This window comes from Ictalurus punctatus, chromosome 4 (assembly GCF_001660625.3).
Source record: "Ictalurus punctatus breed USDA103 chromosome 4, Coco_2.0, whole genome shotgun sequence".
NCBI classification, from domain to species: domain Eukaryota; kingdom Metazoa; phylum Chordata; class Actinopteri; order Siluriformes; family Ictaluridae; genus Ictalurus; species Ictalurus punctatus.
In genome coordinates, this window is record NC_071284.1 from 17,358,499 (window position 1) to 17,385,758 (window position 27,260).

Genomic DNA, 27,260 nt, shown 5'->3' on the forward strand with positions numbered 1-27,260 from the left:
AAAAAAAAACTTTCAGTTTAACCTAATCTGAATACAGATAAATAAACAAATATTTGGAGCACTAAACAGATAGAGATATAGAAACATAAATATTCATTGTGTTACTACAGACAGAAACAGGAATGAATCGAAACTCACTGGTATCAACAAAGACCGCGTCCACATAGAATTTGGTGCAGACCGAACCAAGAATGAAGCCACAAGCAGGTCCAAAAACCAAGGTTGAAAATAATATGCCTGCAATAAGAACACAATTGTGATTAGCTGAAGACTGTGTGTAATACCATGGCCATTTATAAATGATCTAAATCCCACAATCAAACCATCAATTAGAGCAAAAAGACAGACTTCAATATGTGAAACTCTTTATTTGAATATCCATTTGTTCTTGTTAATTTTTGTATTGTATATAAAGAACATGAACTCTTTTTAAAACCTCATTAAAATGGTCTATAATATTCTCACTGGATGCCATTTTCTGAGAAAAAAATAAGTAATCAAATAAGATAGTAGATCATCACACTCATACCCAATCATACCCATCATTTAATTATTAATTTTACAACCCCAATTCCAAAAAAGTTGTGTAAAATCTAAATAAAAACAGAACACAATGATTTGCAAATCTCATGAACCCGTATTTTATTCACAATAGAAAACATATCAAATGTTTAAACTGAGGAAATGTACCATTTTAAGAAAAAAATAAGGTAATTTTGAATTTGCAAAAAACTGTACCTACAATTTGTGGAACAATTTCAGAATAATGTTCCTCAACATAAAATTGCGAAGACTATGAATATCTCATCATCTACAGTACATAATATCATCAAAAGATTCAGAGAATCTGGAGAAATCTCTGTGCACAAGGACAAAGGTGAAAATCAGTACTGCATGCCCATGATCTTCGGGACATCAGCAGGTACGGCATTAAAAACAGGCATGATTCTGTAATGGAAATCACTGCATGGGCCAGAAACACCTCTAGAACACATTGTCTGTGAACACAGTTCTCCTTGCCATCCACAAATGCTGGTTAAAGCTCCATCTCATGCAAAGAAGCAGCTGTATATGAACATGATCCAAAAATGCCGCCATCTTCTCTGGGTCTAAAGCTCTAAATGCACTGAGGCAAAGTGGAAAACCGTTCTGTGGTCAGATGAATCAAAATTGTAAATTCTTTTTGGAAACATTGGACACCACGTCCTCTAAACTAAAGAGGACTAAAGAGGAAAGGGACCATCTGGCTTTTAATCAGAGGTAAGTTCAAAAGCCTGCATCTCTGATGGTGTGGGGTGCATTAGTGCCTATGGAATGGGCAGCTTGCACATCTGGAATAAGGCACCATCAATGCTGTAAGGTATATACAGGTTTTAAGGCAACAAATGCTTCCATCCAGATTCCATCCCGTCTTTACTTCTGAGAGACTCTGCCTCTCTAAAATACTCTTTTTATACCCAATCATGTTACTGATCGGTTTCCAATTAACCTAATTAGCTGAAAAATGTTCCTCCAGTTGTTTCTTTTTAGTAACACTTACTTTTCCAGCCTTTTGTTGCCCTGACCCAACTTTTTTGAGACGTGTTATGGCCATCAAATTCAAAATTACCTTATTTTTTCCTTAAAGGGTACATTTACTCAGTCTAAACAGTTTATATTTTTTCCATCTTCTGTTGGAGGTTGCTGAATTCTCAGAAACAGCCAAAAATTTGATTGTTTTATCAGTATGAGTTTTTTGGCCAATAATATATTTGACATCTCTACATTAGGAAAATGTAAATATATTTTACCAAAACAATGTTTAAATGTTTATATTTAGAAGTAGGGGTATTCCATGAAGTGAGCTAACTCGATAAACTGGGCTTATTTCAACAAGCGCAGCTAATTTCCATCAATTTAATTCCACCAACGAAGCTGATCATATGCCCCGTTTGCTTTTGGACAAATCTGCTATGTGTCATGTTAGTTGTGAAGTTTAGATCAACTTGATGAATTCTATCGGCCAAGCATTGTGCTTTAGTAGTCCCGTTGGGAAGAAACGACATGTGAAAGAGAAATTATGTATAGTTTAAAAATATATATTTAGTTACTTATCAAGACATGATTTCATTGTTATAGTACACTTAATTTAAACAAATACTATATGTAATCTTCTAGTTTGAATTATTTAGCGTGAACAAGATTAATTGACATAGTATTAATGTGACATGGATCTTGTTGGCTGCAACTCAGTTCATTAAAGTGGAGCCAATGTACACATTTAAATCAAATAAATTCAATGAGCTTTTTCTTTTAATGCAGCAAAAGTACAGACAGTATAAAATCTGTCTATATAAAATTATATATGATTTATGAGTCAAAAAGCTATTTACAGTGCCCTCAACTAATATTGGCACCCTTGGGAAATATGAGCAAAGAAGGCAGTGAAAAACTGTTATTGTTTAACCTTTTGATATTCTGTTTAAAAAATTCACAAAAATACTCTGCTCTCATGAATATCAAACAACTGCAAACAAAAGACAGGTTTATCAAAAAATATCTTTGTTAAATATGTATGTGGCACAATTATTGGCACCCTTTGAGTCAATACTTTGTGCTACCTCCCTTTACCAAGATAACAGCTCTGAGTCTTCTCCTATAATGCCTGATGAGGTTGGAGAATACATGGCAAGGGATCTGAGACCATTCCACCATACAGAATCTCTCCAGATCCTTCACATTTCGAGGTTCACATGCTGGTGGACTCTCCTCTTCAGTTCATCCCACAGGTTTTCTATGGGTTTCAAGTCAGGGGACTGGGGTGGCCATGGCAGGACCTTGATTGTCTGGTCTGGAAACAATTTTGGTGTTGATTTTGATGTATGTTTTAGATCACTATCCTACTGGTACAGCAAACCATGGCCCATTTTAAGCTTTCTGGCAGAGGCAGTAAGGTTTTCATTTAATATGTTTTAAATCAATCATGCCATGTATCCTAAGAAAATATCCAGGTTCTCCAATTAAATAGTCCCAAACATTAAAAAGCCACCACCATATTTAACCATGGGGATACTTTTGCATATGGCTACCTCTCTGTGTGCTCAAAAATCACCTCTGGTGTTTGTTGCCAAAAAGCTGTATTTTTGTTTCATCTGACCATAGAACCCGTTCCCATTTCAAGGAATGCTAATCCATTCTAATCCACGAATCCATTCATAATGGAATGTTGTAGTCTGGCTGAATGAAACTGATCAACTCTCAAAAACCATGTTGCCTATTCATGTCATCGAAGGTGATAGGCAATATATCATTTGCAATCATTTTACACAATTTTTCAGTTATTCTTATTGCCTTTTGAGCTCCAGTTTTTCCCCCAGCTAAAACAGAGGTTATTGTTGGGTTAGTAAATTGATGGTCTATAAAAAGGATTTTCGTTACCAAGGTGTCACACAAGAAACATCTCATAATGGGTAAAACCAAAGAGCTCTCCCAAGACCATCGCAACCTTATTGTTTCAAAACATATTGATGGACTCGGATACAGACATATTTCAAAACTTCTGAATCCTCCAGTAAGCACCATTATCAGCAAGTGGAAGCAACATCACTCTGTCATCAACCGGCCACGCACAGAAGCTCCTTGCCAGATTTCTGACCAGGGAGTCATAAGAATAGTCAGACGAGTAGCTCAAGAGCCAAGGACCACTCAGAAAGAGCTCCAGAAACACTTGGAGGCAGCAGGTACCATCCTCACAGAGAAAACAACAAGCAAAACACTTCAGTGCTCACCCTCAACCGGCAATACTGCATTACCAAAGAAAAGGCATGTTGAAGCTTGTTTAAAGTTTGCTACAACTCATTTGGGCAAGCCTATGAAATACTGGGAGAGTGTACTCTGGTCAGACCAGAACAAAATTTAGCTTTTTGGCTGTCATACTACACACCATGTTTGAAGAAGAAATGACACTCCACATCACCTTTAAAACACTATACCAACAGTGAAGTTTAGAGGTGGAAGCATCATGGTGTGGGGTTGTTTTTCATCGTATGGTACTGGTAGATTTCATATAATTGAAGAAACGATGAATGAAGCCCTTTACCGGAAGATTCTTGAGAAGAATGTGCTGTGAGGGTGGACCTTCCAGCAGAACAACGATCTCAATTGGTTTCAGAGAAAAATATCAAGGTGTTAGAATGGCCCAGTCAATCACCTGACTTGAATCCAATTGAACAAGATTTAAAGACCATATGTTTAGAAGAATGGGTCAAAATCACACCTGAATACTGCAGCTGATTAATTTCTTCATACAGGAAGCGTCTTGAAGGTCATTACAAACAAAGGCTTCTCCACTAAGTATTAAATACATTTCAGTTAGTGTTCAATACTTTTTTCCTGTGTCATTCCACTTTCACACATAACTTTATTTATGAACTTTAATGTTATGAATTCTTTATATTTCCCGATTTCTCGAGTTAATGTCAAAGTCTGATGAAAATTTCATGTGAATAGCCTCATTGGAAATATATTTACTGAAATAAATGCTGACATGTCCAATACCCCACTGTTTGTGTATATCAATATATATCTTCCCCCCTTGCCCCCCCAATGTTGCCATATACACACACACACACACACACATATATATAAAATATAGAGCGAGAGAGAGAGAGAGAGAGGTCACAAACTATACAGAAATAACGGCCATCAAACTAGACATGCAATTTGTTAGTCATTTTTAGATGGCCTAGGACCTGTCCCCAGTCTTTGCCAAATGTTATAATCTTTGTTCAGATATCTCAATCTCTCCAGTGCTAATATATTTACAAGCTCTTTAGCCCACATTTCAAACTTGGACACCAGTCATCCACATTCTCAAGATCAACCTCTTGGCAATTATCATGCTTAATAACATAGCTTGTCTTTCATATGCATTATTCACCCAGATATTACTGGATATGCCAATAGCTGTGAGTGGATCCGGCTCCAGAGCTTTTTTAAACGCCTTAGAAAGACAATCAAATATGTTATTCCAATAATCTTGCAATTTAGTACACGACGAAAGTGAATGAATTAAAGTTCCATCTTCTATCTTACATCTATTACAGAGTGGGGAGACATCTGGAAATATTAGGTGTAACTTCACCTTAGATAAATATAGTCTATGTATCGTCTTGAATTCTATTAAATTATGCTTTACATTAACTGAACAGTCACATACTCTGTGTTCATAAGAAATTCTTCCCAAGTATCTGAGTCCATTTGTAAACCCAGTACTTTTCCCCAAGATTGTTTAATGATAGTCATGCCTATAACATTTTCCTTTAGCAATACATTTTTTATAGGATTAAACTTATTAATTACTTCAAGAACATCATGTTGATGTATCATATCAAAATCTACATACAGATCCTTCACATTTTGTATACCACTCTCCTTCCACTGAGTAAAGCCTAAATCAAGCAAGCCTGGAGTAAAAGCATGATTTTGACATATAAGGCTATCCAAGTACATGACAGGGGCATTTATATAGCTTTTAATCAGTTTTTTTTTTAAAAAGTGCATTAACCATAACAAAGTGATTGTCATATATAGATGCATTGATTTTGGGGGGTCTGTTAAGAAGGGCCGAGAGAGATGTCTTGCTGCAGAAGAGTTGTTCCATCCTAAGCCAAGAAGGATCGCTATACACATCAGACTCCTTTTTCCACCACGAAAAAACATTAAGATTTGCTGTCCAGTAATAATACTTAAAACCGTGGTAAGCTAAACTCTCCCTCTCTTTTAGTTTTACACAAATGCTTCTTAGAGATGCACACATTCTCATAATCCCACAAAAATGACACAATTACGGCATCTAATTGTTTAAATAGGCTTTGTGGTAAAAAAAACAAAAAAAACATCTGGGTTACCCTGTTCCCTGAGAAGGAAACGAGATGTTGCGTTTGCTTTACACTTTGGAAAGCGCCCTTGCATGTGACCGGCATCTGAAGCTTGTGTAACATCATGTCTATTTATAGGACTGCCGTGATCAGGTGACGTGGCAATTAAGATCTATTGTCACAACCCAGTCTTCAAACTGAATCTGTGGAACGATAAGTTTGAGTGTCAGCATCTTGAACCTGTATGTCCGAAGAGTATAGTTCAGTTGACAGAGATCTAAAATTGAAATGTTCTATGGTCCCTTTGCCCAAGAGGGATCCTACTTCCTGCTCTAATGTCTGACTCTGCTCTGTGCAACCAGGGGGGTTGAGCTCTGAACTGGACCTGGTAACCCTATGGTAGACAGAACCCATGGAGACACATTTGGCAGTAGTTCCCATGCTGCCAGATAGCCTTTTAGGTGATATTAACTTTTCCACATTCTATTGGAGGGAAAGCATCAGCTTTTCGTTGGCCTGTGACTGATCGCTGACCAGAGAACTGTCAACTTTTCAGCGGGGCCGAATGCTGCCGTATGTTGAGCTCACTCAGCAGGTCTGCTTGGTAGGTCTGCAACACTTCCATTGTATACAGTGACCCACAAGCAAGACCCACTGCCGCATAGGCCTTTCCCACCAGCGCCGTGGTGACTTGCCTTACATGACTTGGATGGCAAAGCCGACCCCCATGAATTACTTGCCGTCGATGGAGAGAGGTAGCTTGCAAGCACCTCCTCGACCTTAGCTAGCATAGCTAAATAGCCCACTCATTCCCCACAATGACCGAATATTAAAACATTGCAGGTTTATAAATACCTAAAAATTACAAATGTATGGTTTTCCCCAGAAGCATGATATTGTCATGCATTTCTGAAAAAAAGGGGAGTTTTCTGCGGTGTGAGGGAAATTGTTTTCACTGAAGTAAATCGCTTCAAGCAGCTCTTTATGTGCTTGAGAGCTGTTCCCGGTTATTGGCACAGCCTTCTGGCTCTTCGGAGTCAGAGAGGAATTTTTATTTTGTTTTAGTTATTTATTTGCCTTTCCATAGCAGAAGGAATCGCCCGACGCGAGCTCCAAAATCTGGCCAAGAGCCGAACCCGGAAGACAAAGCAAGAGATAGAGCAGCACTTGTCTCCGGCTCCTCTTCCAGATCCATACGAGATCCCCAGGACCTGAGCCAGCTGGCTGCCTCAGCAGCGGCCAGTCCAGATCTGCAAGGCTCTGAAACCCAATTCCCTTCGGCCGAGAAGAGAGCAAGCCACAAGCGGAGCTGCCTAATTGTAAGGTGATCACAATGTTCAGTCAGACCTCTCGAGGGCTGCCCTGGCGTGGTCCACCCCTAAACACTTCACACAGAAAATGTGTCTGTCCTCCCCTGTGATGAAACGGGAGTAAGGCGTGACACACTTCCTGAATTCTTTTTTCACGCTCTTTTTTTTTTAAAGGGAGAGAAAAGTAAAGAGATTTTTCTTTCTTTTTTTTAAAAAAGATAGAGAGGAAATGAAGAGTCTTTTTATGAGCGTTACACCAACAACCAATATGCAGTCTTGCTGAAGATAATAAGGCTGAGAGTGCGATATCACGCGACATGCTTAATTGCCACGTCACATGATTACGGCACGCCTATAAAAAGGCACGATGTTACACAAGCTTCAGATACCGGTCATGTACGAGAGCGCTTCCCACAGCGTAAAGCTCATGCAACGCTGAGTTCCCTTTGAAAGGGAACAGGGAATTGCCTGAAAGAGATATTAAAATCATGGAAGAACTACCATTCTGATTGCATTAATCTTCCCCACCATCAATATAGGCAGTGTCTTCCAGAATTCAACATTTTGTTTTAATTGATCTATTTGTTTTTGCTCGTTTACTTTAAGCAAATCTTTGGAAACTTTGGTAACTGTAACTTCAAGGTCTGTAAAAGAATTGTATTCTTTTTAAAAAGAGATAGAGTTTAAAAACTGTTTGTAACTGGCATTAATTCGCTTTTCACCCAGTTAATTGTAAATCCAGAAAAAGGTCCAACTTCTTTGATCAAAGACAGAAAATTAGGGATGGACTTTTGAGGGTTGGAAATATACAATAATATGTCATCAGCATACAATGAAAAATTATAGGGAAGACATTTAATATACACTGGACTAATCTGCGAATGTTGTCTTATGCTTACCGCTAGAGTGAGGATGGAAAACAGAAAAGGCCAAAAGGGGCAGACCTGTCGCGTCCCTCTGAAAATATCAAATCGAAAAGATTTATTCTGATTTGTGATTACAGACGTGACAGGGCGTGCATAAAATGGTATCTATCCATCTCTTAAAGACAAGTCCAAAACCAAATGCATCAATGGCAGACCTCATACATGGCCGCTCTACTGGATCAAAAGAAATTATGACTGTACAGTTTTGCCATATAAAACATCAAAGAGACAACGCAAATTAAAAAACATGTTCCTACCAGGCATAAGACCAGTTTGATTGGGATGTATAATGGAGCAAATGTGGTTCATCAAATGATCTGTCAATATTTTACCAATAAGTTTTGTCTCTGTTGGAATCAATGATATTGGACAGTATGATGAGGCCAACAATATGTCTTGCCCAGGTTTAGGTATCAGGACTATTAGCTTTGTAGTGGGTAGTGTCACCACAGTGCTTATATGAACACAAGAGAAGGGGAGAGAGTACATAAGTAAAGTTCTTGTAAAAATCAATATTGAACCCATCCGGGCTAGGGGATTTATTATTTGGAAGAGATAGCTTTGGTAATCTCATTAAGGTTTATGTCTGCATCTAAGAGATTCACTACCTCTTCATTTAATTTTGGAAGGTTCAATTTGGGTAGAAAGTTGATTGCAGCATTAGGAGTAGTATTCTCCAAGGAAAGGTAAACTTCTGTATAAAATTTGGCAACACATCTATTTATTTCAATCAAATCAGTTAAAGGTTTATCATCACTTGATTTGATTGAATAGATAGCTCGAGTATGCCTCAGCTGATGAGCTAACAGTCTTTGCAGTCTCTCTCCTAATTCAAAATATTTCTGTTTGACTTGGTTAAGCATTTTTAATACATTACACATGGATACACTATAGTCGTATTTAATTTCACAATTTTATTTAACGTGTTGGCACTCTGAGTGGCTCTATACTGCTCTTCAAGATGTATTAGTGAGTCTTCAATCTCTCTCATTTTTTTTGTTTTCCCCATTTTCTTTCTGCTGCTTCATATGCCATTATATTTCATCTCAAGGCAGCTTTCACTGTTTCGCTCAAAGTAGAATCAAAAACGTCATCTCTGCCATTTGTGGACATAAATTTTATTTTCTCCCTGAGAAAATTACAGAACTGCGTGTCTCTAAATAGATTATTTTTCGTTCACCATACATGTGGCCTTAAAAATGTGCATTTTTTAATGCAGGATCAGGAAGCCTATCACGCAAAATGCCGCAGGGCTAGCCAGACCAGTTTCTTAGAATTAAATACATGTTACATTTCCCAGAATATCCACCAAGTGGCGCATGGACTCAAGTGCTCCCGCATTTGGACCTCAGTGTCAAACTGAAACTCACTCACTGTAAGGAGTGCTCCAACTCATACATGGCTGGTGGTAGAGGATATGATTACAATGCCAGAGGTTGTGGGTATGAATTCTCCTCCTCATGTCTATATTTTCATTACAATAAAACCAAATCTACATCAGTGACATTTGTTACCATTTGTTTAAGTGGTGATCAGGCATTGGAATGTGTTTTTAAAAAAAATAATACCGACTGCACTTTGCCGATGTTATCACACATGTATAAAATAACACAGATGGATTAAGTCTGTGTACTTAATCGTTAATGTAGGCATGAACTACAATCCCAAATTATTCTTAAGTCACATTTGTTTTCTGTTTTTCAGCAAATCTAACAGGATACAGAATGTACAAGTTAAAGTTAGTGAAAGTTTGGAAATTATGCCAGTGTGTCCACCCTGACGCTCAATCACGGCTGGATAAATTTATCTATGGCAGCAACCAAGTCAGACTTTGTTGTTGATTTAGCCTTCTCCCGAATGTAGTTCTAGCATTATAGAGTGCCACACCATCTCAATTGGATTCATGTCCATGGATTCGGGGGGAGTTTAAACCCAGTTTATTCTCTCTTCAGCAATGACTCTTAGGGTCTTTTCTTAGGGTCATTTTCCTGAAAAAAAACGGTGGTATTCCCTAATACCCTAATATATGGGGTTTCTTTTATAATAGCATCCTCAAAGAAAGAATGAAAGACTCAACATTGCTCCCCACATATGAACTTTCGGTGGGTGCTTTGTTTTGGAGACATGTCTCCCCATCTTACGGAACAACATTGCGGCAAAGCACTCCAAAGCCACTGTTGTTTCATCGGTGAAGATGACGTCGTGAAATGTATCCTTCTCGTTGATCCATTTTTGCACCTGCTGGAGACGTATCTCTTTGTTTTTGACTCTGATCATGGGACATTGTTGGGTTTTCATGTACTTCCAACCCATTCTTTGCCTGATCCTCTGAATAGATAGCTCACTGATGTCTACTCCATTTTCATGCCACAGTTGTTTTTTTTATAGAACCTGAAGCCAGTTCATCATTCTGGTTGGTGATGTTGTCAACGGATTTAATAATGCCACTAAAAACCAACTTCTAACTTTTATTTAACTGTAGATCAAAAGATAAAAGAATGCTTTGTAACATTATTTTATAATGACAAATCACTGGCTATTGCAAATGCAGTTTGACTTTTTTCATCTTCAGAACATCAAACGAATTTTGTTACCTCTTATGATAAATTGCTTGTGATGTTCCTTATTTGTATGTCCTTTTTTAACCTCATGCTAGGGGGAAAAATGTTACTATATTGTTTGCAATTTTATAATGGGTCTTATTGAGCAACTGATAATTTCTTACTGACCTATTTTCACTGTCCCACCAGCTACAATTGTGACCAAGAAAAAGGTTTTAAAAAAAGTTAGTGAAAGTAGAACTAACTTTGTAATAACTTTTGTTAGAAAAGGAATGCAGTTTGTTGAATTGAGCAATCCAGGTGTAACGGAACGGGACTGGAAGATGATGCAGGTGCAGATCAAAGTCTTTATTAACAGCAAACAAACAAACAAACAAACAAACAAACAAACAAACACAAGAAACGCGGTCTACGTAGAACAGGACTAGCCGGACCAAACATGGGACAATAGTCTAGGCATTACTTGAAAACAAAACAAGGAACTAAGACCGCTAGCATGCCATACGCATTCGAACACGTCTCTAGAGCCACACTCGTTAAACTCTACCACCGTTACAAACTATAATACTGCGCGACATGCGCAGTTACGCGAGGGGTTTAAATAGCCAACATAATTACTCTAAACATAAACACCTGGTTCAGTTTAGGCTACACCCTCGCACATCAAGCCAATGTCCAAACAGGAAGAGAATGAAACAAAACAGGAGTCACGTGTATAGAAGTCACGAAGCTGCGCCGCAGTGCCATCTGCCGGCCGTGGCGTAACACCAGGGAGTAAAATGCATATGCTCACTTACTGTAGCTTAAATAGCTTATCAGTAGCTTTGGACTCATGTGCAAATGTAATGGGTTATTAATAAGCAATTATCATCTTCGTAATTATAATCTTAAACTACTGGCTCATAACATTGAATGGGAGGAGCAGAAGCATCAAACTTGGAGAGTCATATAACTTCTGTCGAGGTCAAGTTATTTGTATGTATTTGCAGCCTATGACATCATAATGGAGGCAAAAGCATTTTACTCAGAGAGAAGCGCTGCTGTTTCAGTGGGCAACAAATGAAAGGTAAGAGAGATTACAGCATTCACTTTCAATTTTATTGTCAGAGTGCTTTTAATATTAATTCAGATTCTGCAATACTTTAATGTTGACTGATTTGCATTTTGTCTGTATAGACTGCTTTCCTTGTATAGACAAGGAAAACCATCAGCATCAGCAGACTGCTAAAACACCACCTACCATTCGCTTTGTTAAAAAGAAATCGGTAAGTTATTGCTCCTTTAACGAACATATGACAAGTGATAGTACCACATACAATTCTGTGTGTTTGTTTATCTATCTATCTATCTATCTATCTGTCTATCTATCTATCTATCTATTTATTTATTTATTCATTCATTCATTTTTGCTGCTACAGGCTGTACTGATTGACCATCGATGCTCAGCAACAGTCAGGATCTCCAATGATCAGACTTTGGCTTTCACAAGAAGGATGATTAAATTGGAATGAATTTTTAGTTTGTTGGAGCAACGTTGGATGAGAAGAATATAAATCCACCCCATCCGCCAACAGTTGATCAGTCCTCATGCACAGCTGAGAATCCTGCAGTTGTTCCACCACTGGCCACAACAATTTCGACTACCCACAGTGACTGTGAGAAATCATTTGAGAGATCGTCATCTCCTTGTCAGCATGCCCAAGAAGGACATTCTCCACCAGGCCACGGAAACACTAGTGATTGTGATTTGGGCATTCTGGCTGCGAGATATACACCTTTGACTGCCCACACTCTTGACCTACAAACCATCGAGAGATCTGATACTGAGCACATTTTTCGGCAGGCTCTGCATCTCTGGCAGACCGAATGGTGCATTCACTTGCCAAAATTTTGTCAGTTGGGATAAAGTGAAATTTATATCACTATACATAATATAATATAATAATATATATGTCATTTTATATTCTTCAATTAACCTCTTTTACTGGTAGCCAAAAAATGGCATTTTTCTCTGATTTGGGGGTACCTGTGTTCAGCATTGATTTGTTTTGTGATATCACAAACCACAGTAGTGGTTAATGGCTCATATGAAAGTAGACAATTAAGACTTTAAGAATTAGCAGCTATTTCAAGTATTTCTTCTTTGACCTAGCCTACCTGGGGCAATATATTCAGAATTTTTTTTTAATTATAAAAAAAATTATTTACTTTGAACACAAATATATCTTCACAGCGAATGTTGATATCAGCCCCATTCCTGGTCTCAAAGATGCCCCAAGTACTTGTCCATGAACACCCAAAATATGAGGAAGTTATCTCTAACCACTAAAATTGTGTGTAAGGTTATCCAAACACAGGTTAAAACCTCTCTAAAATGGCACAAAACCTCTCCAAATGGCACCAAACATCTCCAAATGACATAAAACCTCTAAATGGCACAAAGCTTATAAAATTGCAGACTTCTAGAAATAGCAAAGTTTTTTTTTTTTTTTAAAAAGGCAAAAAATAACCTCTCCAAATGGCACCAAACGTCTCCAAAAGGCAGCAAACCTCTTCAAATAGCACCAAACCTCTCCAAATGGCACAAAATGAAAAAAATTGCCGTAGCATGAACTCTGTTACACAATGTGTAATTTCACACACAAAAAATAGTCTGAAACATACTTATATAATGTATATTAAAAATAGTGCCAGAGCCCCAGGTGAATGAGCACTTGCTCTCCGAATGGCTCAAATGATAGACACGTGAGTGACCCCTTTCCTCTGACTTCTTTGGAGGTAGATAGAGCCCCTCAACTCAATCCACATAGTCTTCCTCCAAAAAAAAAAGTCACTCGAGTCACTCGGAAATAACTGCTCCAGAAGCTGTGACACATTCAGGCTTTTTCGGGAGCACGCCGCCGCTATAAGACGCCAATAAATCGCACGCTGAGCGAAAACCAGTAGAAGACTAACGATCAGAAAAAACTGCCAAACATGCAAAAACCTGCTGTATAAAGTTTTGCAGGAAGACCGCTAGAGCGGAGCTGCCATTTCCTGATAGTTTCTCTGCACGGCCCTGTATCGCTTTGCTGATTGGTCTGTACTGTTGACACACATCTCAAGACCAATGGATGCACGCATAAAAGGTTTGGTTGTGCTGATTACGCTTTTGATTTTCTCAGCCTCAGAGTGGTCAATCATGTCGAGTTTGGGCTTGTTTGAAAGCTAGAAGTATCTACAATTGGTCCAAGTGAGTGTCAATCAAGTTAGACTACCTGAGTAAAACTTAGGAGGCGGGTTATTCAGCATAGCCAAAGCAGATTAGCATTTTTAGATGGTGTCTCAGTTCAGTTTGTGGCTAATTACTAAATTCCAGAGAGGTGGGATAACAAAACACTTAATGCATTTTGAAGAGGACATTTGTGACTAAATATGTAAATTTGCATTTGTTTTCTTCAATAAAGCTGATGGACTTTATACCGATGGAAATTTGCATGATTTACAAAACCGCAAGCGAACTGGATTTTCGTCTATGTAGGTAATGTAAGGTAGTAAACGTTTATACAAGTCCGATCTTTGGTTTAAATGTTATAATATTATTGTGGCAGTTGTATACGATGTTTTACTATCAAAAAAGCTTTAGTCGTGCTCTCCGATTTATCTCTGTCTCAATGTTTTCGTGGAGAGGTGTGAATTGTTTGCCCAGCAGGGAGCTCAAACTCTGGCCCTTTCCCATCCCCCTGTTCATCAGGAGTTAGGCACACAGTCATGAAACTGCACGCAAAGAAAGCCACCAGTGTCCTGACTAATCTTATACCAGAATCGCGGCGATAAAATAATTCATTTGTTTATACTAATTGAAAATGTCATAAGTCGTTTTCCATGCCGCCAGCGGAATGAACGCAAGTGTCGGGGCGAAAGGGGTTAAATTAAAACATAAATATAAAAAAATAAATGAGGCTCAGACATCCGTTTCATAACAAAACATGCACATTCATTGTAGCACTTCCGTCAGTAAAACATGTCCGTCAGTTGTGTTGTGTTGTTGTGATTGACCCACAAGAGGAGAGGAGAAGAAGTGGAACACAGTCACATGCTTCTCTGATGAAGTGTAGTATACCACAATCCTATAACATTTTGAAATTAATACTAGTAGGATGGTAACCTAAATAATATGTTAGAAATCTATAAATATTAAATAAAATAGAAAAAGCGAGGCTAGGTGACATGCCTGGAGATGGCTCCTGAAATTTGTAAGCTAGTGTTTGCCCTTTCAGCACTTTTTTTCTACAAAGCTAACATGTGGCTTCATCCAAATTTATTGGTTTACCTCTCTCGTTAGGCACGAATCCAAAATGTTCCCAGATCGCCGATGTAGCATTTGGTTTCTCAACAAAATCCATCGCAGTGGCAGAACCTGAAGAGAAATTTTGCCGCACTCAGGCAAACCCGCGCCAAACTAACAGACACCTCCATATAAGGCGTTTGATTATGATTGCGTAATTTGTGTATTAACATAAAATCTCCCACTATATGGTAGGCTATAAATACAAATTTATATTCCAACTGTTATTATTATTACATTTGTATACAAAACGTTGTACTTTATACTTGTCATTGTGCCCAATCAGGCAGAAACATTAACGTGGCGTGTGATGTGACACTACCGCAGGTGGCACTCCGCCACCGTAATGGCAAACTACCACCATGGTGGTGTGGTTGTCATGGCCACCATCACAGCTGTACCAAACACTACTTCAAATTCACAATATCACGTTCACCAGTCTCTTCTCCTGGGAGTGACTGTACTCGATGTGTGTTTAAATCAAGTGTCCCTGGAGAAAGGGAAAAAAACTATACCTAGATTCAGCGGGACCAGATGGGAGACCAAGGCCAGCAGGCTTGTACTTTTATTTAAAAGAGTCTAATCCACCATAATATTTACCAGAACTGGGTAGGTTCCATCATCTTTGATGACTCCGGGGGGAAAAATGCCACACCTAACAATGACCTTACACCCTGTGACTGGAAGACGATAAGGGATCGCCTTAACGAACTTCTCTATAAGTTCACATCTAAGGAGTGTGGAGAGTGGCCTGCTAATATATTATGATATCTTGAGGCCTTTGCTTCTGATATTAGTTTTAATTAAATTAAAAAATAATAAATTTTTGTATAAGACTTATGTACAGAGGGAAAAATTAGTAATCCCTGTAAGAAGGATGAAGCACTCTCCAAATAGCTACTACATTCAGATTTTTAATATAATTATTAAGCACTGTACAAGACATTTATCTGGCTTGGCTGTCTATCTAAAATGGATATAGGATATAAAATTTGTTTTGTGGAGTTTGGGAATTGCTTTTATCACTTTAGTAAAAAAAAAAAGAAAAAAAAGGAAGCGTCATAAAAATTAGGCCCGTATATATTAACAAGTTCCCTGAACTAAGACGTATGTACCGTTTTGCCTGTTTATGTCATGATTCCCCCTTGAAGCAGTGTGCTCTAAGAGCGAATGCGTGAGCACCTGCTTTTCCATTGTTGACAGTAGTGACGTCTGGACACGTGTGTTTTGTTTATGTTCATGTCTCCTCCCTGTTCTGTCATTGGCTGGGATTTCATGTGTGTCTGTATTGCCCTCAGCTGCTAGCAGTTTAGATGCTGATCATGTCTACATATATACCGCGCACCTCCCAGCACACAAGGCTGAAGATTATCATAGAGTTAGATTAGTTCGTTTAGTAGTCATAGTCAGGTTCCATGTTTAGAGTTAGTTCACGCTGGATTATCCGCTCCCAGTTCCTCGTCATAGTTCATGTTTCTCGTTTTGTTTATCGACCCTGTTTTCCGTGACCATGACCTTGATTCATGTTTAACCCTGTGTATGCCTGTTTACGTTTATGGATCACGTTTTGGATTTGTCTGCCTGTCTCTCTTTTAAAATAAATAACTGTTCATACATGCTCTTGCATCTGTCCTATCTCCGCTCCGTCACGATACGTGACAGTTTATGAATGAACAAAAAAATTTTCCTGACCAGGATGGCCACTCCTCTGGCTTTTATTGTAAAATTGGACTGATACGCTTGAGAAACCCACGCAGGCTTAAGATATCCTTGTTAATATGTTTTAATATTTGTCTCCTGAAGAAAGTATATGTCTGCTTTGAATGTCTTTAAATGTGCATATACTTTCCCCTGTTTCAACTGGCTGTTCAAACTCAGAACATTCCAGCCCACAAATTTAGTTGAACCCTTGCTTAGTTTACAATTAGCCGTGACCATTGTATCGTTTTAAGTGTCGTGCCTTTACAAAAATCATTACATAATGTAGCTTGAAAGGAACAATACTTACACACACAAAATAAATTGTCCCTCATAGAACACCAAGAACAAAAAGAACAAATACCTCTGCTCCCAGCAAACCTGCCTTTCCCAACCCCTTTAGTTAAACCTAACACCATACTGATTAATATAGGTTACCATAGGCTATGGCCTCAGAACTAAACAGGCTCTGTCCAGCTTCCCATTTAGAACATTAGGAAGTATACTGGTAATGAGTCCTCGCCAAGTCCTCTGGAACAAGTCCGTCAGACAATAATAGGGGCGGCTGTGGATCAGGTGGTAGAGCGGGTTGTCCACTAATTGTAGGGTTGGCGGTTCGATTCCTGGCCAGCATGATTCCACATGCCGAAGTGTCCTTGGGCAAGACACTGAACCCCAAGTTGCTCCCGATGGCAAGTTAACGCCTTGCATGGCAGCTCTGCCACCATTGGTGTGTGAATGGGTGAATGAGACACAGTGTAAAGCACTTTGGATAAAAGCGCTATATAAGTGCACCATTTACCATTTACAATAAGCAAAAGTTCAGTCTCTAATTCGCCAGAATTATAAAACCTCCAGACTTTCGGTGCCGTAATCCATATAATCAAGATATGCGACTGCCAGTTAACCAGTCCACCACTCTTTAACTCAGGAATGTGTTCGCCTCCCCTGGTGTTCCTAATGTTGTGGTGATGCCGTCCACTACTATGAATCTCGCTGGAAAGCCAAAACTGCAACGTATCATGCTGGACCTGCACATCTCTCTGATGCCGCTAAACACCTGTCGCTTTTTCAAGGTATCAGTAGTCAAGTTGGGATAAATCGACACACAGGTCTCCATGTAGTAGAGCATCTGGCTCTCTCTGGCCAGGCATAAGACTAGCTCCTTGGTCTGATAGTGATAGAGCCTGCCAGTTATTGTTCTCGGCTTGTCCTTAGTAGTGGGTCTTAGACTTCAATCAACCTGTATTGGCTTGGGAAAGTTTCGGAGTTTTGGAAGCAATACCACAACGAAGTTTCTAGGTTATCCTTGCTCCTCGTTTTCTTTTACGCCAATAATCTAAATATTTTGGTTGCGAGATTTACTTTGCATTTGGGGTGATTCAGCAGTTCAGCCTCTATTTGTTGCTCATGTGGACTTGATGTTCAGCTTCCTTAACTTGCTAAACAACCTCATCTAGGGTTTTTTTTTCAACATGGAAAGTGAGGTTTAAAGATTTAACAATCATTTGTCCATATTGCCACTTAGTGAGCTGATAGCAGCCATGAGGTCATTGTTACTAACTGATGCTTACTTCTGGTCCATTATCATTATCGTTACCTTTCGTAATTTTTGCTCCTTCGTCAATGCCTTTATCGTCTTTTTTAGCTTTGTTCAGCTTTGTCATTACTTCAGGAACTGTGCTGAAACTAAGGTGTTATAAATTCTTCATAAATTAATTAGATTAGGTGAGAAATTTAGGGCAAATTGGACAGAGCGACTGCATCTATGCCATCACACATCACCGGAAGTCCACTCCCTCATTTTGTTATTTTTGAGGGAAAGAAATGACAGGGATTTACTTTTTGATTTATTTTTATAACCATAAACTATAGGTTTATTGACAGTCTCATAAGAACTTACACAGAATGTTCACTTATGGTTATTTGTAGGTTTAAATTTTATAAATACAAAAGTTCCGTAATTTCCTAAGAATGGAGAACAGTGCTTGTACACAGGGGACCCAAGCTCGATTCCAGTATAATCTTACTATCCACTACTAAAAAAAGACTAAATATATATGTGTGTATGTATGTATGTACATATATGTATATATATACACACACGTACATAGGGGGCAGTAGGACAAAATATGAGCAGTTACTTAATAGTTTACCGTAGTTAGTATGACTATTAGGGAAAACTACATGATTGGACAAAATGGCTAAGCGTCCCAATACACTAGATAATTACTTCTCCAAGAAAACAAGAACAGAAATTGCTGATGGAGGACAGGTAACTGAGCAGACAAGTGTCACTCATTCAGAAGAGGAGAATTACCGATGTAAGCCATTAGCTCCGCAGCAATTTGGAACGGTTAGTCATGCCTCCACAGATCGAGATCCAGTTCGCGGACCCAAAACGCCTGCAAACTGTTTTGAGATTTGGCTGTATCAACCAGTAATTTCATTTCCAGTGACTGACAGTAGAAAGTTCAGGAAAGAATTATATGGGATTTATGAATGGCTTGAATATACTCCCACCACTGATTGAGCTTTTTTTTTCATGTGTTGTGCATTTGGTGGCAACAAGTCTAAGACTGTCACATTTCAAGTGACTGGATTTGCCAACTTAAAAATGAAAGGTCATCAACAGACACGTAAAACGGGAAGCGTAGCCACGCAAATCAGCAGTGAACACGCAAAGAGAATGGATGAGAACAGAGAATATCTAAAAAAAAAAAAAATGTGAGACTTTGCTCTTCTGTTTCCGCTCCGGTATTGCTCTTCGTGGTCACGATGAAACAGATGAATCAGAAAAACAGGGAAATTTCTTACAATTGATGGATTTAAAGGCCACTGATAACCAACTAATTAACCAGCTATTCAAAAATAGAGAGAAATCATTTAATTATGTTCATTGCAAGCACCAGAATGAGTTATATATGAGTCAATATAATGGCCAGTCAGGTTAAAAGTGACATCATACAATGAAGCCGGAATTTTTGCCCTTATTGCGGATGAAATGCAAGACATAAGTAGGCATGAGCAAGTTGCAGTGGTTTTAAGATCTGTCGACAGAGACCTCGATGTCCATGAATCATTTATTGGATTTTATAGGACTGACAGAACAGATGGTGAATCTTTGGCCCTTCTTTTAAAGAATGTACTGATAAGCTTTAATCTTGATATCTGCTGCTTGAGAGCGCAATGTTTTGTTTTTTTTTTGGGGGGGGGGGGGTGGTTTGTAGCTCATCTCTTAAATTTTATTCATTGATTTTCATATGATTCATTTTCATGTGATTCATTTTCATGTGATTCATTTACCTTTTCTCTTCTCTCCTCCCTTCCCTTTCCCAAATATTTCATTGAGAAGAAAAAAAAAAAAAAAAACCCAGCTCATCATGGCTGCTCAATAACTGTCGCTGGTTATATAAATATTCTAAAACCCAAGAACAGGCACAAAAATTTAAGTGGGAAGTGTCTGTAACTCCATAAAGTATACAATAAAGGGATGCCATTTATATAAAAATAAACAAATAAATAAATAAATAAATAAATAATGAATGAATAAATTAATTAATTAAAAATTCATCTAAGTTAGGAGCGTATACAATACCTGTCTTTGCATTAGAGTACCAGCAACTATAATATATCTACCGTTCGCATCAGCAATAACGTTGGTGGACGAAAACTGTAACTTTTTGTCAATTAAAATAGCGACCCCTCCTACTTTCAAATTAAAGTTCGAGTGGAAGACGTTTCAAATATGTAAAAACCTTAGATCTCTTGACAGGATTACCTCTGACGTTCCAACAAATAAATCTTAAAGGCGTGCCTGTCCCAGCCAGAGTGGGACCCCCCCCAACACACCCAAAGTCTCCATAAAACAAAGGGAGACAGAAGTGTTTCCCACCAAGAGTTGTCCACAATGTGAAAACACTGTGGACATTGTGAAAACATTGTCCACAATGTGAAAACAAAGAGTAATCCGAACTAACCAACTAAATTACCTAAACAAAAAAAAAATCCGGTAAGAGAAAAGTCCCCTACTGACTTCAAATCTGATAAATAGTCTGCGCACTTTAACAAATATAATGTCCTTACCTTTTAAAGATTTGTAACAAATAATATAACACAGTGTAGCACGTAAAGATGAGGAAACAACATTAATAAAATGAAATAAACTCTAACCCAGTCAGAGCATCAAAACAGAGAAGCACATTAATACAGAAGTAAATTTAAGAGGAGTGAGTCCACAAAATCTAGACGAAGTAATGCACCGACAATATCTTCAATAAGAATCCGAATTCTGTAGGGCTGGAAGGCTGAGTGCAAAAAAAGAATAAAAGTGGAAAAAACTCCACTATATAGGTGATGCAGTTCACCCCGATATCAAGAGTTTAACGTAGTCTCCTGCTTCCTCCGCTGAAATAAAGTCCTTCTGAACACCGTTATATGTAATGCGAAGCCGAGCTGGGTGAAGTATTCCATAGCGAGCTCCCTCAATACCACGTATATAGATATATAGATACATACATTTACATGCATGTATTTTTGTGAATTTTTTTAAACAAAGGCTCAAAGGGTTAAACAATAAAGACATTTATTCTTTAAATAAAAATTAAAAGCAAAAATATGAAAAAAATGTATTAATTGACACCATGTCTTTTGCAATGAAATAGGTGATCGCTACATATCTCCACTTGCCTTCGGAAACCTGCCAGTTATGGGGAAGCACTAAACAATAATTCCATGATGAGTGTCTGTGTAGCAGTTCTCACATGACTTGGTGCTTTTTCCTTCAGGCTAAGACACTCCTTGTATTGCACTGTGGTTGAAGTTTAGATTGTTAAATAAATTTGTGGTGTTGCTGGTTGGTGCAGAAAGAGTTGTTCGACATAAATTGCACAGTAAAGTGCTGTTTGACATCATCTCTAGTGAATCCAAAATAATTCCACACCGCAGATGATGCTTTTCGTTTTGGAAATAATGCTTGATTCTGAGCAACACTTTGCAAATTATGTAATGAGATGAAACGTAAGACATGCAGCAGTGGATCATCAGGTTGTTGACATGCCTACAGAAAAAAGTTGTGATTTGCCTCTCACAACGTAACATGCTCTAAACATATCCTTACAGATGCAGAATAACACAAGTGGACATCTGTAATTGTGACTTTTAATGATTATGTAAGCGTGGCACCCGTAATTGTAATCATAATTAGAATTTCGATTAATTCAGCAGCCATACTGAGAAGAATAAGACATGGCATGGGAGAACAGTGTTGTACTGAGCAATGGCACAAAGCCAACTAATCAGCATAATACCCAAGCTGCAGGCTAGTCATGTGTTTTCAACAGCATGAATGGGTCAGATTGTTCACACATCACTATGGGTCCTTTTCTTGCACTGATAAAGTGGCCTTTTGGATGATTAAAAGAAGACAAATTTGCATCTTTCAAAGTGTGTTCTTAAGCAGCAAGCATCATTCTTATTATTAAAGCTACAGGATGTATGATTTTGGACTTTCACACTTTGGTAGAAAAATTTAATTGCTACTGACTTGCGGAAGAATTCTGCTGCACCCTCTTTCCACTGTGTGGATTAATCTCATAGCTGTGTATTCAGAGAGAGAGAGTACACATTCAGAGAGAATTGAAGGGTGAGTCTCAAACCGAGGCTCACCCTTCAATTCTCTCTGAATGTGTACTGACTTGGAATTCACAGCTATGAGATTAATCCACACAGTGGAAAAAGGGTGCAGGGACTTTGTGATTATGGATCTCGACATAAACATATAATAATTATTAGTTTTCACTGCATTTGTGAACGTTTTAGTAGTAGCACACACCCTCAGTCCATGGTTTACTGTATGTGTGTCTGGTTTACATGAAAGAGAGCACTGCAGGCACGGAGTCATAATTACACAGTGAGGTTGGAATGCTAACCAGCCAGGCGTAATGTGGGCAGACTGGCAGCACGCATACCCCACACTCCTGAAAAACCCACAACTAGCAAGGTGAACATTGGGCATTTTTGTCGGTTTTGCTTCATTAATGTAAATCTCACAGCTGCCTAGCTAGAATGGTATGTAGGTATAGCTTTTTTTTGTTAATATGACTGAAATATTAAAATCATTTAGCCTAGTGCTAGAAGCTGTCAAGAATGGCTTGTTAAACCAAATATGAAATATAAACACAGTGCAATTATTTTAAACTTCATTTAAATAAACAGGATTTTATTGACATTATCTTGTTGATTAAATCATATCAATAGTTTCAGTCATAACTCCAGTACCAGCCAAGAAATAAAACATCTCTTTTGAAAAAAATATTTATTTGTCAAACCAGTATGTTCTTCCTGAAAAATGAAGATTTTGCATACAGATGTACCTGTAGCAGCGGCAGATGAAGAGCAGATAAGTGGTGAAATGCTGTGATATGTGCAGGGCTAGCTCTAAAGAGGGCCATCTCTAAACCATCTATAAAACTAAATCACCAAAGTTGCTGAAAATTGTACTACCAGAAAATCAGTATTAGCAGCAAGATTTCAGGAATCCATATTGAAATGCAGTGAACAAATACCGGTTTAAATGGATGCACTTACTATATACACTGCATGGCCAAAAGTATGTGAACACCTGACCATTAAACCATATGTGCCCATTCCAAAACCATGAGCATTAACACAGAGTTTAACCCCCTTTTAGCTGTTATAACAGTCTCCTTTAAATAAAAAAAAAAAAATTTATGTGGCTATGGGGATTTGTGCTCATTCACCCACAAGACCATGTATTTATGGATCAGCAGGTTAATTCCATCCAGGTATATATACTGGCTACAAGAGAGTAATTGTCTGCTTAATCTTTAGTATTATGCATTGCACAATACAGACCCTTGACTTGTAATTTACAATTAAATCATCACAATCACTTTTTCTCTACAGTTTAAACCTTTTTCCCTAAACTTTAAAGACTTAATGGATTTTTTTTTAAACTTCAGCAAATTATAACCCATTTGTGAACTGAACCAGCACCCATTCATCAGTCGCCAATGTGTTCACCAGACTATTAGAATTGAAACTTGAAACCATTTTTTTTAAATGGAAGTATGTGTAAAAAAAATCTCCATTTTGAAAATAAACAACATAAATAAGTATCCCATTTGAACAAAAGAAATTAGAAGGAAAAAACGAGCAGGACCTGCTGTGGCAAAATTTGGAACTATTTTTGTTGGTGAAATAGAACAAAAACAGACAACATTGAGTCTAAAGTGTAAGTCACTTAATATTAACTTATTTTTTGTTAGCATAGCATGTTAAATTATCTACTAAATGAAAAATAACATCAGTTGTGTGAGCTTTTAAAATAATGCCCTATGATTATTAACATATACTTTAGGTGTGCAACAGCACAGCCAGACTGCTCCTATCTGTATCTTTAACTCACACACACAAAGAGAGAGAGAGAGAGAGAGCGAGAGAGAGATCAGGGTCAATAACCATACTTCCATCCTTGTGTATTTTTATGAGAATTTTGGGATATCACATGTTAAAAAAACGCTTGATGGAAACACAAGATGTGAATAAAATCTCGACAATGTGCATAAAAATCTTGTGTGCTCAACTGAGTCCTGCAATGGACTGGCACCCTGTCCAGGGAGTACCCTGCCTCGTGCCCGATGCTCCCTGGGATAGGCTCCAGGTTCCCCCGCGACCCTGAAGAAGGAGTAAGCGGTAGAAGATGGATGGATGGATGGATGGATAATTACCTCCCAGATCTGTCTCATGATTCTGTTCCCAAATATCAGGCATCCTCCTCCTATAGCAAGATAACATGAGGTTTGTGTTGGTGCTTTGTCTGCATGCTCTGAAGCACAAGTAATTTATTATATTGGAAAAAAGAGTCACAGTGGCTTCCCCGGTTGCAACAACTTCCATTTGTATTGATACTCTGCACCAGTTTCCCCGGAAGTGACGATTTTGTTCTCTTGAACACATGGTCCACATATATTTTCATTAGGGATTAAAGTTATAAACGGGGCATATCCCTTGATCTGCATGGAGGGATTTTTAGATAAATTTTTAAATTTTTAGATTTTTAGATATCCATTCTAGAGGTCAACCCCCTTTCATTTTTTTGATAACCAAAATAATCCCACACTGCTGATTTAAATGTTTGGCAGGAGATGGAGATTGGTGATGTTATGTCCTCCCCAGCAACTAAGTCTAGGGAGGGGGTTGGACAGGGGTAAAATAATAATAGTGTTGTGAGTGATGGTCTGTCCCCTCAACACCACAATGACTTTACAGTTAATTGATATATTAGATGAAAGGCCAAAACAACAAACATAAGCCCACTACCTAGTCCATGAGTAAAATTATAACTAAACTATGGAAAGAAAAACAAATTAACAGAGATGTAGACTAACTCCCTGACTGGCCAAAAACAGGAGAAAACAGTGAAATAGTAAAACAAAATGGCACCCACCTCCCTACAGCTTCTGTAGCAAAGTTGAACATAAAATACTAATCGAAGTTCAAGGCTGACTAGCAGAAAGAACTTATAATCACAACCAACAATGCACAAAAAAGGGCTTCAACACAGCTGAAGTAATTAAAACACCACATTGTTAGTAAGCACAACCCATGGGCTGGATCAGGAGAAAGAACACCACCCTGGAGTAAATGCCTTTCCCCTCTGCATGCTCTTCACTGCTTTTAAGCAGAAAAGGGGGGGGGGGGGGGCATGCAACAAGACACATCACAGTGACACAAATCCACATATCTAAGTGCAATACAACCTATAGTGACAACATAAAAGTAATAAATAATACATCCTGTGGATGTAACAGTAATATCAGCCTCGCTTCTCAATATTTTCTCTGCTCTGTGTTCGTGTGGAGCAAGTTGACGTGTCTGATAGGCAGTCTGGGAGAAAAGGAGATGTGCATGCACAGGTGAGATTCTTGTCTGGTTGTTGTTGTTTTTTTTCACTGTAGATAAGGTAATGTACATGGTATGATAACCGTCAATTTTCATATTCAATTTTCAATTTTCACCGTGAAACCGCGATATACCGCTGCAACCCAGTTAATAGTTGCATAACTAATAGTATTGTTCTTAAGGTATGAATTTTGTTTATGGCATTATACTGGTATGGAATGCATGACAAAAGACTTGGACACCTTCCAAGTCCTTCCAAGACCTGCAGTAAAAGGTCTATGAGTGAAAGATTTATAAGTTAGCCATGAACTTTCTGAAGTAGCAGGGTGCCTTCATCTCTCTCCCATGACTGCTTTGTTTTTGCTAGTGATCACTTCAGCCAAAAGAATTAGTTGCCTTGGTGATGAGCTCATCTTGCGTGTGTTGGTGCACCCAGAAGTCATTACCTAGTTTGGCAGCACACAAGAAGGCCTATATGAAAATATCAAATCGACTCCCTGTCAAATGTGGTTCTCCCTGATGGAACTGGACAGCCCATTGGGTCAGGAAGCACTGGCCCGCAACTGGCCTCACCTGTCTGATATATTAATTTCTACCTCTACTGCAGATTCTGCTCACATTGTGCAGAATTCAGCAATCAGGTCACAAAGTCCTGTGGCCCTGAAGTGGCCAATGAGTATGTGGTTTTCATTGCTGCTAGTGCACTAGTGCCTGTGGGTTTGGACCGTTGGAGTGAAGTGCAGTTTGAATACTGTTATCCTGCAGTCCAGGAGACACACCTGACCACAAAAGTACAGAGGCCTTTTATAATGTCAGGAAACTGTGCCAATGACTCCATGCAAAAACATCAAAAGTTAGTTCTCAAACATACACCCAAATAGCAGCCTTTTTCTCCTTAATAAAATGAGAAATGAGTCAACCCACATGTGATTTGTGTAGGTGTTTTGAACTCTCAAATATTACCAGACACTTCCTTAAAGTCGTGCCCCTTAACCCATCTCATACACTAGTTTTTTGTCATGGTGTAAATGGAGAATATTTTCATTAATATGAAATAAAACTTATGTTTCAGTATATGTTCAACTTAGGTAGCATTAAAAGCATATATTTAACAGTGGTTTCCTGTCTTAAAATCTTTTTTATCTTAAAGTTTTTATTTCTTAAAACAGTGTTGCCATGTCAATTAACATGTTACACAGCACTAAGAGGCAGCATGGCATAATTCCACAATGTATAATGTGTATAATGTATAATGTGGCCCAAAGTTCAGATTTATCTACAATGATGCGGCATAGTCATATACACATGCCAATAGTGAGGCCCCTGTACTCAGTGTGATGATTTGTTGATGACCTCATTACTTGGAAGACATGGCCACCTTCAGCCAATCAGATTTCAGCAGGCATTTGACAAGGTACACCTTGGGCTACCATCATGAAACATCCATCTATCAATCCATCTGTCTAATCTATCTATCTATCTATCTATCTATCTATCTATCCATCATCACTCAATCTATCTATCTATCTATCTATCTATCTATCATCCACAAGTATTTATCACCAAATGATTGTATTTATTTAAAACAAATTACACAGGGCATAATAACAGTCCAATTGAACACACACTATAACTGATTAAAACTTATACATTCT

The 27,260-nt window shown here is 38.3% G+C and overlaps 1 protein-coding gene across 2 annotated transcripts in view; it reads right to left on the reverse strand.

The window, feature by feature from the left end:
* slco3a1a (solute carrier organic anion transporter family member 3A1a) overlaps positions 1-27,260 on the reverse strand; it is an 85,840-nt gene that overhangs the window by 27,304 nt on the left and 31,276 nt on the right. For both annotated transcript variants that reach the window (XM_047153478.2, XM_047153477.2), the window contains exon 3: positions 139-237. In XM_047153478.2, coding sequence (XP_047009434.1) covers positions 139-237 — 99 coding nt within the window. The remainder of the gene's footprint in view (positions 1-138; positions 238-27,260) is intronic.